Source organism: Chiloscyllium plagiosum, chromosome 7 (genome assembly GCF_004010195.1).
Source record: "Chiloscyllium plagiosum isolate BGI_BamShark_2017 chromosome 7, ASM401019v2, whole genome shotgun sequence".
Classification (NCBI taxonomy): Eukaryota; Metazoa; Chordata; class Chondrichthyes; order Orectolobiformes; family Hemiscylliidae; genus Chiloscyllium; species Chiloscyllium plagiosum.
This window is the reverse complement of record NC_057716.1, coordinates 13,240,390-13,256,345: the sequence shown is the minus strand read 5'-3', so window position 1 is coordinate 13,256,345 and position 15,956 is coordinate 13,240,390. Positions and strand designations below refer to the sequence as shown.

The following is a 15,956-nucleotide window of genomic DNA, read 5'->3' as shown; positions in this document are numbered from 1 at the left end:
GTGCGGGGTTGTGGGACTATGAGGTTGGAGGTGGTGGATGGGAGATCCCCCGAGGTGATGAGGTTATGGACGGTCTGGGAGATAATGGTTTGTTTGTAGTACCTATCACATTTCCGACGCCCCTCCCCCAAGTCCCTCCTCCCTACCTTTTATCTTAGCCTGCTGGACAAACTTTCCTCATTCCTGAAGAAGGGCTTATGCCCGAAACGTCGATTCTCCTGTTCCCTGGATGCTGCCTGACCTGCTGCGCTTTTCCAGCAACACATTTTCAGCTTTGGCATTGTTATATGGCATTGTTCCATCAAGTGCCATTGCACATTGAAAATTTAAAAACGTCAAGTCCTTAAATGGAGGGTCATATATTACTTCTTGGGGACAACGGGCTTCTCAACTATTTCTGAATCCTTTTGGAAAGAGGAGATCTCTTTGATTCAAAACAGCACCCTTTGATTGCAGAGCAGATAGAAACTTTATATCTTGCAATTCTCGAAAAAGAGACACAGGAAAATGAGTGAGTCAAAGTATGTGGTAATAGCATGGTTGACAGGCAAAAGCATGCCTGTGGTAAAGAGCTAGGAAAAGTTCAGCTCGTAACTTATCCTTCAACTTTCAACAGATTCTTTTTTGAGACAAAGCGAGTTGCATTTTTATTATTTTGTTTCATTTTCACACATGGGGAAATTGCACCTTACTGTGAAAGTTGACTTTATTTCTGCAGAGCAATCATTTGTTTCAAGCCTGTTTCATGATTTGGTAAGAGTTTACCCGTCTGCTATCTATTAAGAAGGCAGAACTTAAATGGCCGTGCTTGATGAATTCCAATAGTTGGCATGTTGAGGAGATATTCTCTGGATTGTATCATAATTTACCTGGATAATGGACAACGAAGATGGACTTGAAACCATGAGGATGCAGACAGTGGAATTTCCTGTTCCTGCAGTCTAAGTCGAAGTTGGGCGAGGATGTGAAACATACTGCTGCACAGGATGGGGCTGGGCCAGTTAAATTTTCTCCTGTGATGGTACGGGTGTCAGCTAATTACATTTGATTGCATGCACTGCAAGTACAGTGAATCTTGTAGGGGAGGTCAGCAAGGAGGTGATGCCTATACCTCACTGGTACCAGATTTAAATGGCACCTGATCTGGTGCTCATTCACAGCAAATCAGAAGCATAAGCAGGGCTCGAGGAGTGGGTGCTTGCTGCCAAATATTATGGTCTTTTCACCTTTCCTTGTTCAACCTGCCAGACACACCTCCACCCTCAGCCATACTCCTTATTCGATGTTCATTCCCTGCTATGGTTATCATCTGTATCCAGGGCAACTTAGATTACTGCCATGGCATAGCATAGATAAAACTCCCCAAAGAGGAAAAGCAGCAGCTATTCATTCCAAATTCCAGCAAAGTACCCCATCTGCTGAACAAGCAGTTATAGTGTCATAGAATCCTGCAGTATGGAAAACAGACCCTTTGGTCCAACTCATCTGCGCTGATCAGACATTTCAATTTAACCTAGTTCCATTTGCCAGCATTTGGCCCATATCTTTCTAATTCCTTCCTATTCATGCACCCATCCAGATGCCTTTTAAATGTTGTATTGTACGAGCTTCCACCATTTCTTCTGGCAGCTCATTTCATATATGCACTACTCTGTGCATGAAAGTTACCCCTCTGGTCCTTTCTAAGGCTCTCCCCCTCACCTTAAACCTCCGCCCTGTAGTTTCGGACTTTTGGGCTATTCACACTACCCATGCCCCTCAATCAGAAGCCATGTATTTCCAATTCAGAACGAACTCCATCGTGAGCAATGATTTCATTCAGGTGAGCTGACCTTTTGAGAAATAAGCAAGGCATGAAAAAGATTGCAAAAGGGCATCCGGATACTCGCTTATTGGAGACTCAACCTGCCGTAAATCTCCAAGAACTCAACTGCAAACTTTCTTCTGACCATCGCGAATCACACAATTAACTGCACCTGCTCGCCAGGTTTCCTGCTCCCAGGGACAACACAGCGTTCCACCAATGATCCATTTATATGGGTGACCAATGACAACGAATCCAAGATGTTCAAAAGCACAGAAAATGTCATTTCAACATTTTTTTTTTCAGAAAGTTAACATGATAAATCTGGGAGAACACCAGCCCTTGACTGTTGTCCTTCAAATCCAATCAATGATACGTCTTCATTTAAAAAGAAACAGTGTAAAACTTAAGGCTCATGACTTACCTTTACACGGTTGGAACTGTCAGATTGAAAAGTCTCCTTGTATGCATCGAATGTTCCACCACTTAAGACGTATGGACCAGAACTTCTTAGATCACTGAACTGCGTCATTATTCCGGGGTGATAGTCGACCAAATCAATGACATGTCTTTGGCCACGTTCATCGAAAACTGTGACCCCAACTCTTACGTTAGGTGACTGTGTGCCAGTGCAGCTTATGGTTCGCAACTGTGAAATTCTTTGGAGTACATCTCCTGCTTTGGACAGGAAACCTCTCTGCGTCGCAAAAACATCGTTTCCTGAACCAACTCTACTGACGTCAAATCCAAGCAAAACATCAACATTGCACTCTAAGAGGAAGCAAAAGAAATATATTTAGTTTCTTTTGAAGTCCGTAACGCCTAAATAGAAGGTTGACAGGTATTAGCAAACATCTGAGTATATTATATAGCATAAGTGAATAAATCTCGACAATGACTGGAAAAATCATGTTTACTGTACTTGGTTCAAAAACTTCAGAAATGAAATACTCACCAGTATGTGAAAATTCTGATAACTGGTCAATAAGTTTAGTTATATGAGTTAACCGCATTAAAACACCTCCAAAATTTTCTATCTAAGCAGTTTTAGTTTAGTGAATATAGTTTAACATCAGACAATTGCATCCATGCTGTGAAATTATACCTTCACTTTAACAATGTACACAGTTTTGGGCTGCCCCGGAAGGGACAATCTTTTGGGAGGTAATGATAGTGTGGGAGATAGTGTGCGAGATTCCAGGATAGGAGAGCATAACACTGGGGCTCTGTCCCAGGGAGACCAAAGTAAGCAGTGACGAGAGTCATTCTGATGGAGTAGTAGAGAAACACTGCAGCTATCATAAACATTTGTTGGGGAGAGACAAGGTTCATTTGCACATGCATGTTTCCTACTGGTGAGCTCTTCAACAGGCTCAGAGGCTCTAACCAACTGCTGTGCTAAAGTCTCATTTCAGTGTTGGGATTCTAACACAGAGCTTGTCGGAGAGGATTGGCAGTGTGCAGAGGTAAACGTACTGCTTGTAAGATTCCAGCTGGATCCAAAGATAGGGGCAAAGTGTCCTTTTAACTATCTGAATTGGAAACTCATATCTAATGGACTGACAGTCACAGCAGCAGGGAGCTAACCACTGGGATGATCTCTTGGAGGTGGGAACATGTGGAGAATTAATCTAACATAAAGGGCTCCAAATTTCCATGCTACCATAACCTCCTCTGTTGGCCTGGATCAATTCCATCTCTCTTATTCATTGAGGTTTCCATGCTTCTACAAAAAGCCTTTATCCACAGATTTTTTTTTTAAGAAAGCATCATTGGATATATTTTAAATTTAAAAAAAAACTCAGTAATGCATTTATTTCAGAAAAATAATTCAATTTATTCACATCATCTTCAGATGATGCAAATATGGAAGTCTACCAAGTTTGTGCGAGTTACCCTGTTTGTGCCAGTTCAAGTGTGCAGTTCAAGTCCTTGAGTATACAGTTCTGGACGCTCCAGTATGTAAAAGCACACAGGAGAATCAAAATTTAACCCTCTCTCCTATGTTTTTCATGAAAGGTAATCAATCAGATGACAAGCAAGCTGGACAACTAGCTTCCACAAACTGCCTCAGTTTGATGTTCAGACTGAGCTCTGGCAAGTTTGAACATCAATGCATAATTGCGTTGGAGTAGAGTTAAAAGTTAGAGCTTTGGACAAAGAGTACATATCAGATTCGAAACCCAAACTTACATGAGATCATCATCTTCCTTCAGCTGAGGAATATTAGCTGGCCTTTATGTGAAATGCAGTCAGAAACTACAGATTGATTTTACACCATTACCCGTGTAATATTATCTAACTCAGTACAGAGCAGGACTCAGAATTAAAACAGATCATCGAGCAACTGAAATGTAGAACCCAAACTCTCTCCCGCTGATTAGTTATTCAGTTCTATGCACGATACAAACGTTTTGAACTTGATGTTACCTTTTACAACTTCAGGCATTTTCGGGCACAGTTCACCGTCCATGACATCGGCTGTGGCTAATAACACTTGCTCGGTCAATTCAGAGAGCTCGGACATGTCAGCCACTCTGAAAACGCCAGCTTGTTCACTTGCAATGTCAGAGATCTCCTGCATGTCTGCATTCTGCATTCCCACAGTGAAGATTTTGAATCGAGCATTCTTTAGCTCCCTTGCAGCTGCTATTGCGTCATCATTTGACTTGCCACCAATTAGCAGGAAAGCAATTTGTGGGACTCCTTCTTCAACCCTACTCCCTGCTGATTTAACGAAGTGGTTGTTTTTAACATGTCTCAAGGCTGCTCCAGTGTTTAGTGACCTGCCCCCCTTGAACTGAATATTCGGAATAGCGTTGAGGACATCATTCCTTGTCCGGTAAGTTTTGAAGAAAAATTCATCAATCACATCGGAATTGTACTGAACAACTCCCACCTGGATTGATCCATCATCAACATGGATGGCATCGACTACATTGGAAACAAACTCTGTGAGACGGGGGAAATTCTGTCTTCCAATGTTAATGGATCCATCCAAGATAAACACAATATCCGCTCTTTTCTGTGGCAAGGCTTGAGAAACAAATGAAATACATTAAAATATAATAACTGAAAATATTGTTAATATTGAATAATATACAATCCAGACTTTTCATAACTTACTATGGATTATTAAGCATTTTAAGTCTTTATATATAAATTTAGTTTCCTCTTCAGCCCCATTGACATTCTGCCCTATTGTTTGAACCAATGCACGAGCCACTCTAAGTTACCATTTTATATAAGTGAAAGCTCATCAGAAACTAGGAACAGGGACTACAGTATCACAGCTGAATCCAACCTTGTGCTCACCAGGTTCAGCCAATTCCGGGTCTCATTGTAACCTTGATCCAAACATAGACAATAGAACTGAATTGTGGAGGAGAGACAAGAGCGATTTCTCTTGACATCGGGGCAGATTTTGACTCAATCTGGCATCAAGAAGCACTAGCAAAATTGAAGTCAATGGGATTTGGGGTGAAAACTTTCTGCTGGTTAGAGTCATACCTTGCAGAAAGGGAACATGATTGGACTTGTTAGAAACTATGACATTGCTGAAGGAGTTCCTCAGGGTAGTGTTCTGCTTCATCAATGACCTTCCCTCCAATGTAAGGTTGGAAGTGGGGACGTTGGCTCATATTTGCACAGTGTTCAGAAACCCTAAGTCTCCATAGATGTTGAAGCAGACAGTGCCCGCATGAATGTCCTGGGCAACATTCCAGCTTTGGGTAATACGTGGCAAAAAAAATGTATGCCAGTCAACAATCATCTCACATTAATGTTCAACTACATTACTATTATTGAATTCCCAAACATAACAACCTGGGGGTATCATTGACCAAAAACTGAGCTGGATGAACCATATGAATATATAAGAACAGGTCAGAAGCTTGGAATTCTGCAGTAATGAACTCGTCTCCTGTTTCTGAACACAGAGGCAGATGTGTGATGGAATACTCTGCACTTGCCTTGTATAATTCAGATTCAACAGCACTTCAACAGCCCGGACAAAGCAGCCTGCTTGATCAGCAACCCATCTAGTGCCTTAAATGTTCACTCCATCCACCACCAGCATGCAATGGCAGTAGGTGGACCATCTATAAAATGCACTACAGCAACTCATCAAGACAACTTTAGGGCAAATAGTGGGAAGATAGACTGTGATAACAGACAACATAAGGTTATGCATTTTTGGTAGGAGGAGCTGAATATTATATAAATGAGGAAAGACTGCAGGCAGGTGCAGCACAGAGGGATATGTGGGTCCCAGTGCACAAACCACAAAGCACTAATATCCAAGTTCAGTGCATAATAGGGAAGGCAAATAGAATGTTGGCCGTTATTTCAAAGGGAATGGAGTGTACAAATAGGGAACTCCTGCTAAAACTATTCAAGGCATTTTCAGATTACAGCTGGAATAAATGTGAACAATTTTGGTCCACTTATCTAAGGAAAGATAAACTAGCATTGGAGGCAGTCCATGGAAGGTTCATTAGTTGATCCTGGGTTTAGAGGGACTGTATTATGAGGAGAGATTAAGTAGGTTGAGTCTATACTCAGCAGCTTCAGAAGAATGACAGGAGACTTCATTGAAACATTAATGCCTTAGAGGACTTGACAGGGTAGATGCAGAGGATTTGGGGAGTCCCAGACTAGAAGGCATTATCTAAGAAAAAAGGAGTTGCCCATTTAAGACACGGATGAGTTTTTATTTTTCTCTCAGAGTGTACTGAAACTGTGGAATTCTTTTTACAGAGAGCGGTTGAGGCTGGGTTATTATGTATACTCAAGCCTGACATGGACTGGTTTCTAATCATTAGGAGAACCAAGAATTATGGGGATAAGGCAGGAAAGTGGAATTGAGGGTTAGCCGGATCAGACATGATCTCATTGAATAGAGGTGTGGACTTGATGGGCTGAATGGCCTCCAGCACTTCTACATTTCAGTCTAACAGCATTTTTTCAAATTGCAACCTCTAGCATATAAAAGGCCAGGGGCAGATGATGTATGGATGCCATCACCCGCAAGTTTTTCAAAAAAAACACACATATCATTTAACTTGGAACTTTATTACCTCTCCTTCAGGTTAAAATCATGTAACTGCCTCACTGATAGTACTATGTGTAACTGTACCACATGGGTGGCAGCAGTTCAAGAAGGCAGCTCACCACTGCCTCATCAAGGACAATTAGCCATGGGCAGCAAATACTAGCCTTGCCAGTGACACTTGCATCTCATGACAGAGTAGGGAAAGGCAGTAGCTCCACTTGTATTTTCTACCTCATCAATGGATAGTGATTATTGGAGAACAGTGGACCACAATTCCTCTAGTTAGGTTGTGATTGCAGTGCTTTTTAAAAATTACAAAAAAAAAATCGAGAAAAAAAATCTGAAAATATAGAATTACAATGAAAAATGAAGAAACTTTCACAATTTCTTTGTTGGTAAAACCACTTCAATCGTATAGAAACATAGTTGCAAATGTATATATGAAATTGTCATGACATAAATCATGCTCTTTCTCCCTCCTGCATTAAACACAATTGGTACATATTTTGTAAATCAGGAAATGTAGACACATTTAATTAAGAAGCAGCAAAACCAGATATACTGAAATCTCAGAATTTGATACATTAGATTGACAAACAATTTATAACAATCCTCTGTCAACTGTTTTAGCAGCTAGGTTACCCCACTGGGAATGGATAATACCTAAGTTAACAGAGCAGGCAAGAGAGTTTCATACATATGCATTAAGCTTTACTCGGTATTGTAAGTTAAAGCTTTAGATACATACCTTCAGTAGGAGGTTCTGGTTGATATATTGCAGGATCTACCATCAACAAACGCTGGACCAGTCTGCCTTGCATACCTTTCAGATCTTGGAAGTTATTTACTTTGTAAGTAGCATAAGGAAGAGTTGTGATTCGTTCAAGTTCATCTGGATCAGCATTCCTTCCACCCACACTGAAAACATTAATTCCTGAACGTTTTAATAAGCCTAAATAAGGGCGGACATCATCTTTAGGATTGTCTCCAGTAATGACTATTAGATACTGGGGAACACCTTCCTGCTGTCTGCTTCCTGATGATCCGATGAAGTGATTTTTCAAAACAAAGTCCAATCCTTTGCCAGTGTTAAGTGGAGCCCCACCTTTCGGTCTGATTCGCCTGATAGCCTCTTGAAGGCCACGTTTATTCATGTGTTGTTTCAACAGAAACTCTGTTTTTGGAGTGTTGCTGAATTGTGCCAAACCAACGCGGACCTTGTTGGGTCCAACATTAAGGCTTCCAACTATGCTGGAGACAAAATCGCGAATGTGGGCGAATTGTGGTCCCCCAACACCACTGGATCCATCAATCAGGAACACAATGTCTTTCTTGTCAGGATCCAGAACTGTAAAACAATTAGATTTTTTTACTTGGTCATCAAGTCACAATAGCTGAAAATTACATACAGCTGGTTCATATTGTCACAACTTACAAACACATCAAATAAGGGCGAAAGTAAGGACTGCAGATGCTGAAGATCAGGGTCAAGATTAGAGTCGTGCTGGAAAAGCACAGCAGGTGAGGCAGCATCCGAGGAGCAGGAAAATCGACATTTCAGGCAGGAGCCCTTCATCAGGACTGAGGCTTATTCCTGATGAAGGGCTCTTGCCCAAAACATCGATTCTCCTGCTCCTCGGATGCTGCCTGACCTGTTGTACTTTTCCAGTACCGTACTCTTGACTCTGATCTGCAGCATCTGCAGTCCTCACTTTCTCCTAGGTGAGGTAATAGTGTCCCTAACTCTGAACCAAGAGGTATAATTTCAGGTTTGACCTGCTTCAAAGGTGTACAATAACATGGCTGATTGGGTTGGTTAGAAGATATCTACATCATCACATAGATTTCAACTTGAGCACTGAGAAACTGGGAGGTCCCATTGCGTAGTGGGTAGGGGCTGTGTTTCTGAGTCAGAAGCTCTGGGTTAACGTCATGCTCAAAGTGTTGTTGGTCCAAAGAATATCAGTTATAATGCCACCAAACATGTTGAATATCGACCTGTGAATTCTTCCAACATTTGCCAATGGTAGGTAGTAAGCTTCTTTAAATGTATAAAAAGGAAGACAGACCAAAGTGAATATAGGTTTCTTAACAGAGTGTAAGTAATATTGGGTAAGCCAGGAAATTACAGAGACGATGAGTCAAAAGTTTGCGTTTGTCTTCAAAGAAGACATCAACAGCATCCCAAAATTACTAAATATTCAAGGGGCAAAAGGAGGAGAGGAATTACATACAATAACTATCACTAGAGAAAAAGTGCTAAGGAAACTAATGGAGCTAAAGACTGATTGGTCCCCCAGACATGATGAGGTGCAATCTAGGATATGAAAGGAACTAGCTACAAAGATACTGGATGTGCTGGAAGTAATCTCCCAGGAATCCTTAGATTCTGGAAAAGTCCCAGAGGATTGGAAAACTGCCAACATTACATCTTTATTTAAAGAAAAGGTGGGAGACAAAAGAACTATAGGACAGTTAGCTTAATTTCTGTGATTGGAAACATGTTAGAGGCTATTATGAAGGAGACAATAGCAGAGCATTTGGAATTGTACAATATGAGTAAGAAGATTCAGCACAGCTTCATGAAGGGTAATCATGCTGCCAAAGTTAGTAGAATCCTTCAAGAAGCTAACAAGCAGGACAAACAAGCAGGGATTAATATATTTACATTTTCTGAAGGCACTTGATGAGATACCCACATATTAGGCTACTTGATTAGATAAGAGCCCATGGTGTTGGAGATAATACATTAGCGTGCGGAGAGGATTGGCTAACTAATAGAAGATAGAAAATTGGAAGTGGGGAATTTTCAGATTGGTAATCTGCGATTAGGGCCCACAATTATTTAAATATTTACAAATGATTTGGATTAGAAAAATGAATAAATGAAGCCAAGTCTGCAGATGATGAAAAAAAATGAGAAGGCAAGTGGTGAGAATTACACAGCAAGTTTTTAAAGGGATATAAACAGGTTAAACAGATGGCATCTATGTAGGGAAATGTGAGGTTAAGCATTTTGGTCGGAAGAATATAGGAGCTGAATACTATGTAAATGAAGAAAGACTGCAGAGGGATTTGAGTGTCCTTGTGTGCATGACTCATGAAGAGCTCGCATCCAAGTTCAGCAGGTAATAGAGAAGGCAAATTGAATGGGGGCATTCATTTCAAAGCAAATGGAGTAGAAAACTGGGGAGATTTTGCTAAAACTGTACAACTATTAAATCAGACCACAGCTAGAACATTATGAACAGTTTTGGGTCCTGCATTGGAGCCAATCCAGAGCAGGTTCACTAAGTTGATACCAGCTATGGAGGAATTGTCTTATGAGAAGAGGTTGACAATATTGGACATGTACCCGATGTAATTTAAAAGAAGTGGCTACCTTATTGAAGCACGCAAGATTCTTGGGCAACTTGACAGGGAAGTGTGGAAAAGTTGTTTCTCCTTGTTGGAGACTCAAAGATCAGAGAGCATAATCTCAGAATAAGGGATTACACATTTAAAACAGGGGTGAGAAGGAATTTCTTCTCCTCGAGAAAATAGTGAAGATGTGGAATTCCTGACCACAGAGACCTGTCGTAGTTGAGTCATTTAGTACTTTCAAGGCTGAGACAGTTTTTAATCAGAAAGGGAATCAAAGTTTATGAGGAAAAGAAAGCAAAAATGGAACAGAAAATAATCAGATCAGTCATGGTCTCATTGAATGGCGGAGCAGGTTTGATGGGCTGAATGGCCTAATTTCTGCTCTTATGTGCTATGATCTTATGGATGAGAAAGCTGGTCAGCTATGCGACAGAAGGAAAGTTGAAGTCTCTACTGCTATGATTTATAGCTCCATATAACATACATGCAAATGTCTATGCTGCCCCAGTAACTCATCTTTCTTGAGTGATCTGCAAAACACCACAATTTAGAAACTTTGGAGATTCATTGAAAAGATTAGATTACTTACAGTGTGGAAACAGCCCCTTCGGCCCAACAAGTCCACACCGACCCGCCACCCACCCATACCCCTATATTTACCCCTTCACCTAATACTACGGGCAATTTAGCATGACCAATTCATCTGACCTGCACATCTTTGGACTGTGGGAGGAAACCGGAGCACCCGGAGAATGTACAAACTCCACACAGTCAGTTGCCTGAGACGGGAATTGAACCCAGGTCTCTGGCGCTGTGAGGTAGCAGTGCTAACCACCATGCTGCCCACATCTCTGTAGATAGCTGATATCATCAGATTCATTAATTTTTCCACATCAGTTAAACATCTTTTGCTACCTAATTAAATCAGTTGGTGCAGATATTTATTTCCTTTTAGGGCATTGACGCTGTTTTGGGGAAAGCAGGACACATAATATTTAACTAAACCATTGGAGTTCTTTGAAGAAGTCACACTTTATAATTTATATAAATAATTTGTATGAAGGGACTGAAGATATGGGAGCACAAAGATAGGTGGAAAGTGAGTTGTGACGAGAACATGGAGAGCATACAAAGGGATAGAGATAGATTAGGTGAGTGAAGAACTGGCAAAGGAAGTATAATGTGGGAAAGTGGGGAGTTGTGCATTTTGGAACAAAGATGAAAAAGAAGCACACTATCAAAATAGTGAGAGGTTGCAGAGTTCTAAGATGCAGAGTGATCCGGTGCCCTGCTACAAGAAGCACGTGTTGTATGCAACAACCAAGTAATCAGGAAAGCTAATAGAATGTCATGATCTAATGTGAAGGGAATTGGAAGCAAGATTATGCCTCAGTCATATAGTGGATTGGTGAGAACACATCTGGAGTACTGTTACAGGACTGGTCACTGTAATTATGGAAGTATAGTATTGCATTGGAAGTAGCTCAGAGAAAGTTTACTCGACTAGATGTGGAACCTTTAACTAAATTTAAGGCAGGGGCAAATAGCATCTTGATTGCTAGGTAGACTAAAGATTATTAGGCATATGCAGGAATGCAGATTTGAGGTTAAAAATCAGATCAGTCATGATCTTATTGAATGGTTTGAAGGGCAGAGTGGCCTATTCAGGTTCCTAATGAAGAGCTTATGCTCTCCTGCTGCTCACAGGAAGTCCCCATGCATGGAGAGAAAGAAAACGAAGAGAAATGGAAAATCCGAGAATTAACAAGCCACGTGAATAAATGTTAGAATAAGAAACTAATAGCTTAGTGAAACAAGCAGCATTATAGGATAGTTATAGCACAGATGGAGGTCATTTGGCCTATCAAGACTGGGTATCTCACTGCAAGAGCAATATAGCTGGTCATAACTCCCTTGTACACGCCTGATAGCACTGAATTCACTTTCCCGCTTACATTACTTATGCTTTTGAAAGTTCTCATTGAATTGACCTCCACCCCTCCTCTCAGGCATTACACCCCAAGTCAATTCAAGAAGCATTTTAGAACCAAACATGTTATTTTGGATCTGGAATCACATCAAGACCATCAAGGCCAGGTAATGACAGCAGATTTCCTTCCTGAAAGGACATTCAATTTATGAGACATTTATATTGCCTCCCCTCATTCTTCTTACCAAACAGTTAACTTTGCACCTCTGTGTTAAATTTTGTCTACCATGTGTTCAACCAGTCCTTTGTCTATGTTCTATTAAAGTCAACTACCACCCTCTTCACGATTAGAATCCCTGCAGTGTGAAAACAGGCCTTTCGGCCCAACAAGTCCATACTGACCCTCTGAAGAGTAACCCACTCAGACCCATTCCTCTACATTTACCCCTGCCTAATGCACTTAACCTACACATCCCTGAACACGAAGAGCAATTTAGCATGGACAATTCACCTAACTGGCACATCTTTGGACTGTGGGAGGAAACTGGGGCACCCGGAGGAAACCAACGCAGACACAGGGAGAACGTGCAAACTCCACACAGACAGTCGCTCAAGGTAAGAATCAAACTCAGGTCCCTGGTGTTGTGAGGCAGCAGTGCTAATCACTGAGCTACCATGTCGCCCAAGTATGATAAATGATTCTTATTATAATCACTCTGAAGCTTTTCTACACCTCCATTTAATTTTTTTTTAGATTAGATTATTTGGCCCAACAAGTCTACACCGACCCGCCGAAGCGCAACCCACCCAGACACATTCCCCTACACCCAACACTACGATCAATTTAGCATGGCCAATTCACCTAACCTGCACATCTTTGGACTGTGGGGGGAAACCGGAACACCCGGAGGAAACCCATGCAGACACGGGAAGAATGTGCAAACTCCACACAGACAGTTGCCAGAGGCAGGAATTGAACCCGGGTCTCGGGTGCTGTGAGGCAGCTGTGCTAACCACTATGCCACCGTGCCACCCATTTCTATGCAAATTTGTTTCTCTACATCTTTTCCACTAGTCAGTAATCTATAAGATACATCCAGTTTATAGAATACATTTCTACTGGTTCTTGACAACCAAATAGGGTTTTCCTCAAGCTGCCTCAGGCATATCCCCTCTCCAGTATTAGTATTGTCCTTAATCAATTTTGCCACTACTGTTCTTTTCTCTCCGTTATCTTTCCTGAACACCTGAATTTTGGCCAGTACGCCCTGATATTCTTTGCCACAGTAACATGGATATTTACATTCATCTGAGCAGGCAGGTAGGGACAGGGTCTATTGTTTAATTCCAAAGGCGGCATCTATCTTTCGGTGCTGCAGTTCAGTTTCAATGTAAATTCAGAATGACTTGAATGTAATGTCAGAGTAGGAAGACAAATACCATCCTGGAAAAGTATCTGAGGCCTCAGGAACACTTATTTTGTTTCCTGAGTTACTCAATCCCTTTAACTATTGCTTTCCTAATCTTCCTCTTCTCCCATAACTCCAGCTGAGCCTCTATGTTGCTGAATACTTGGCTCGATCTGTATTCCCCAGAAGGAGAACTGCCTTCACAAGATTATTTAGCCATGAATTCTGCAGAGGCTAGTGTATCATGGCATGCCACGTGTTTCTGTAAGAACAGAACACGTTGGAATAGTTGATAAATAATGTGAAGGGACAGCATGTGTATAGTTAGAACACAAAGAATGAGCTGAACCCAGCTGACAAGGAGACAAGGATAAAATGGCATGTGTAAAACTGCTTTACTATAACTAACCTAAAAGTATTTTAGATAAGGACAGAATGTGTGTCACCTAATTGGAAGGACTAGGCTGAAAAATGCAAATAGCATTGGACAAGTACGGCACGGTGGCATAGTGGGGCGGCACGGTGGCATAGTGGGGCGGCACGGTGGCATAGTGGTTAGCACTGCTGCCTCACAGCGCCAGAGACCCGGGTTCAATTCCCGCCTCAGGCGACTGACTGTGTGGAGTTTGCACGTTCTCCCCGTGTCTGCGTGGGTTTCCTCCGGGTGCTCCGGTTTCCTCCCACAGTCCAAAGACGTGCAGGTCAGGTGAATTGGCCATGCTAAATTGCCCGTAGTGTTAGGTAAGGGGTAAATGTAGGGGTATGGGTGGGTTGCGTTTCGGCGGGTCGGTGTGGACTTGTTGGGCCGAAGGGCCTGTTTCCACACTGTAATGTAATCTAATCTAAAAGGCATAATCTAATCTAATCTAAAAAAAAAGTAAACACATTCTGTCATAAAGTTATACACTTCAGAATGCTATCACAAGGGTTTCAGGATTTAGTGATCTTATGACTCAACAAAACATGGGCTTAACTCACACAGTTTCAGTCCACACTAGTCATCTGCTGAGTTAAGATGATTGACCATTTAGGACGTAGAAACGTATGATTAATTATTTTAAAATGCACCAAGTGAATATCACATTACTTAGTTGCATTATCTGTGTGCTATTTAATAAAATCTCCATCAATTTGATCTGACTCCTGGGTATTTATTCACAACTGTAGATCATTCTGATGCAATATTTTTCATTATACCAGTGCCATTATTCTTCCATTTTCTACACTTGCCTTCCTGACTCATTGTTAACCTGGAGAATCAAAATGGCAGTTTATTGCAGTGTGCCTAATTCTTCTCTTTTTTTTCCTGGAGGTATATGGTCTCCATTACAGTCTACAATTAGTGTACAGTAGACATATGCTACAAACCCAAAAGGAACTGCAGAGGCAATGGTAAGTCCTGATTGTAATTGGCAGTCCAGTGCACAGAAACACATTACTGAAGACATGGAGAAACACAAGGAGCTAGACTATGACAAAAGTCTACGTGAGAATACACAGGACCACCTTCACATAACAAGGAAGTGGTGAAAAAGACATAGAAATAAATGGATCTGTCTGATACTAAACTCTTTTATAAGAATGGATGTGTTTTGTGTACAAAATAAATCTAATTATCAATTAAATTTGGTTAAAAAGTTATAGCTATTTATGTATTCTACATTTTGTAAGAAATTCTACATTTTAATCTGTGCAGATGTTCTTTAATATAATTAAAAACTTTCTCACCTTTAGCTTCATCTGCTATGATTTGGGTTATTTGAGTTTTATTCAATGTTGTCAGTGGTGAACGAAGCTGCTGTTGGAGTGTATCCACATTCCTTAGATCATTAACATTAAAAACATAATTAGGGGACAGTGCAATCTCTTGGAGTTCACGGTCATCTGCATCTCTTGATCCGATAGCGAAAGGTGCTACACCAGCCTCTTTCAGAGCTAATGCTGCCTGACCAACATCATCAGAGGACTTGCTGGCAGTGATTAGGACCAAGAACTGGGGCACGTTTTCCTGTGCTCTACTGCCAGCCGAAATATTGAACACATTCTTTTTGACATGATCCAAAGCTTTGCCAGTGTTGACTTGTCTGCCTCCTTTACACCTGAGATTTCTTATTGCTTTCTTCACATCATCTTTTGTTGTAAAGGCATTTAAGAGGAAGTCAATTCTGGGATCTTCACTGTACTTTGCAACACCAACTCGGACTTTGTCACCTTCAACATTAAGATTGTCCACAACAGTAGAAACGAATCTCTGAACTGATGGAAAAGCATCTTTGACTTTGTCTGACTCATCAATGAGGAACACAATATCTCTCCTAGCAGCATCTGTAACAAACAGAAAACAGGGTTTTGGTTTAGTACAAACATTTGTGGCATGAAATGGCATTTTTCCAAGAT

The 15,956-nt window shown here is 41.1% G+C and overlaps 1 protein-coding gene across 1 annotated transcript in view; it reads right to left on the bottom strand.

Annotated features, from left to right (window-relative positions):
- LOC122551335 (collagen alpha-3(VI) chain-like) overlaps positions 1-15,956 on the bottom strand; it is a 154,848-nt gene that overhangs the window by 61,722 nt on the left and 77,170 nt on the right. Inside the window, exons 15-18 of the mRNA XM_043693062.1 lie at positions 15,288-15,884; positions 7,606-8,205; positions 4,235-4,840; positions 2,229-2,575 (exon numbers count right to left, since the gene is read on the bottom strand). Coding sequence (XP_043548997.1) covers positions 2,229-2,575; positions 4,235-4,840; positions 7,606-8,205; positions 15,288-15,884 — 2,150 coding nt within the window. The remainder of the gene's footprint in view (positions 1-2,228; positions 2,576-4,234; positions 4,841-7,605; positions 8,206-15,287; positions 15,885-15,956) is intronic.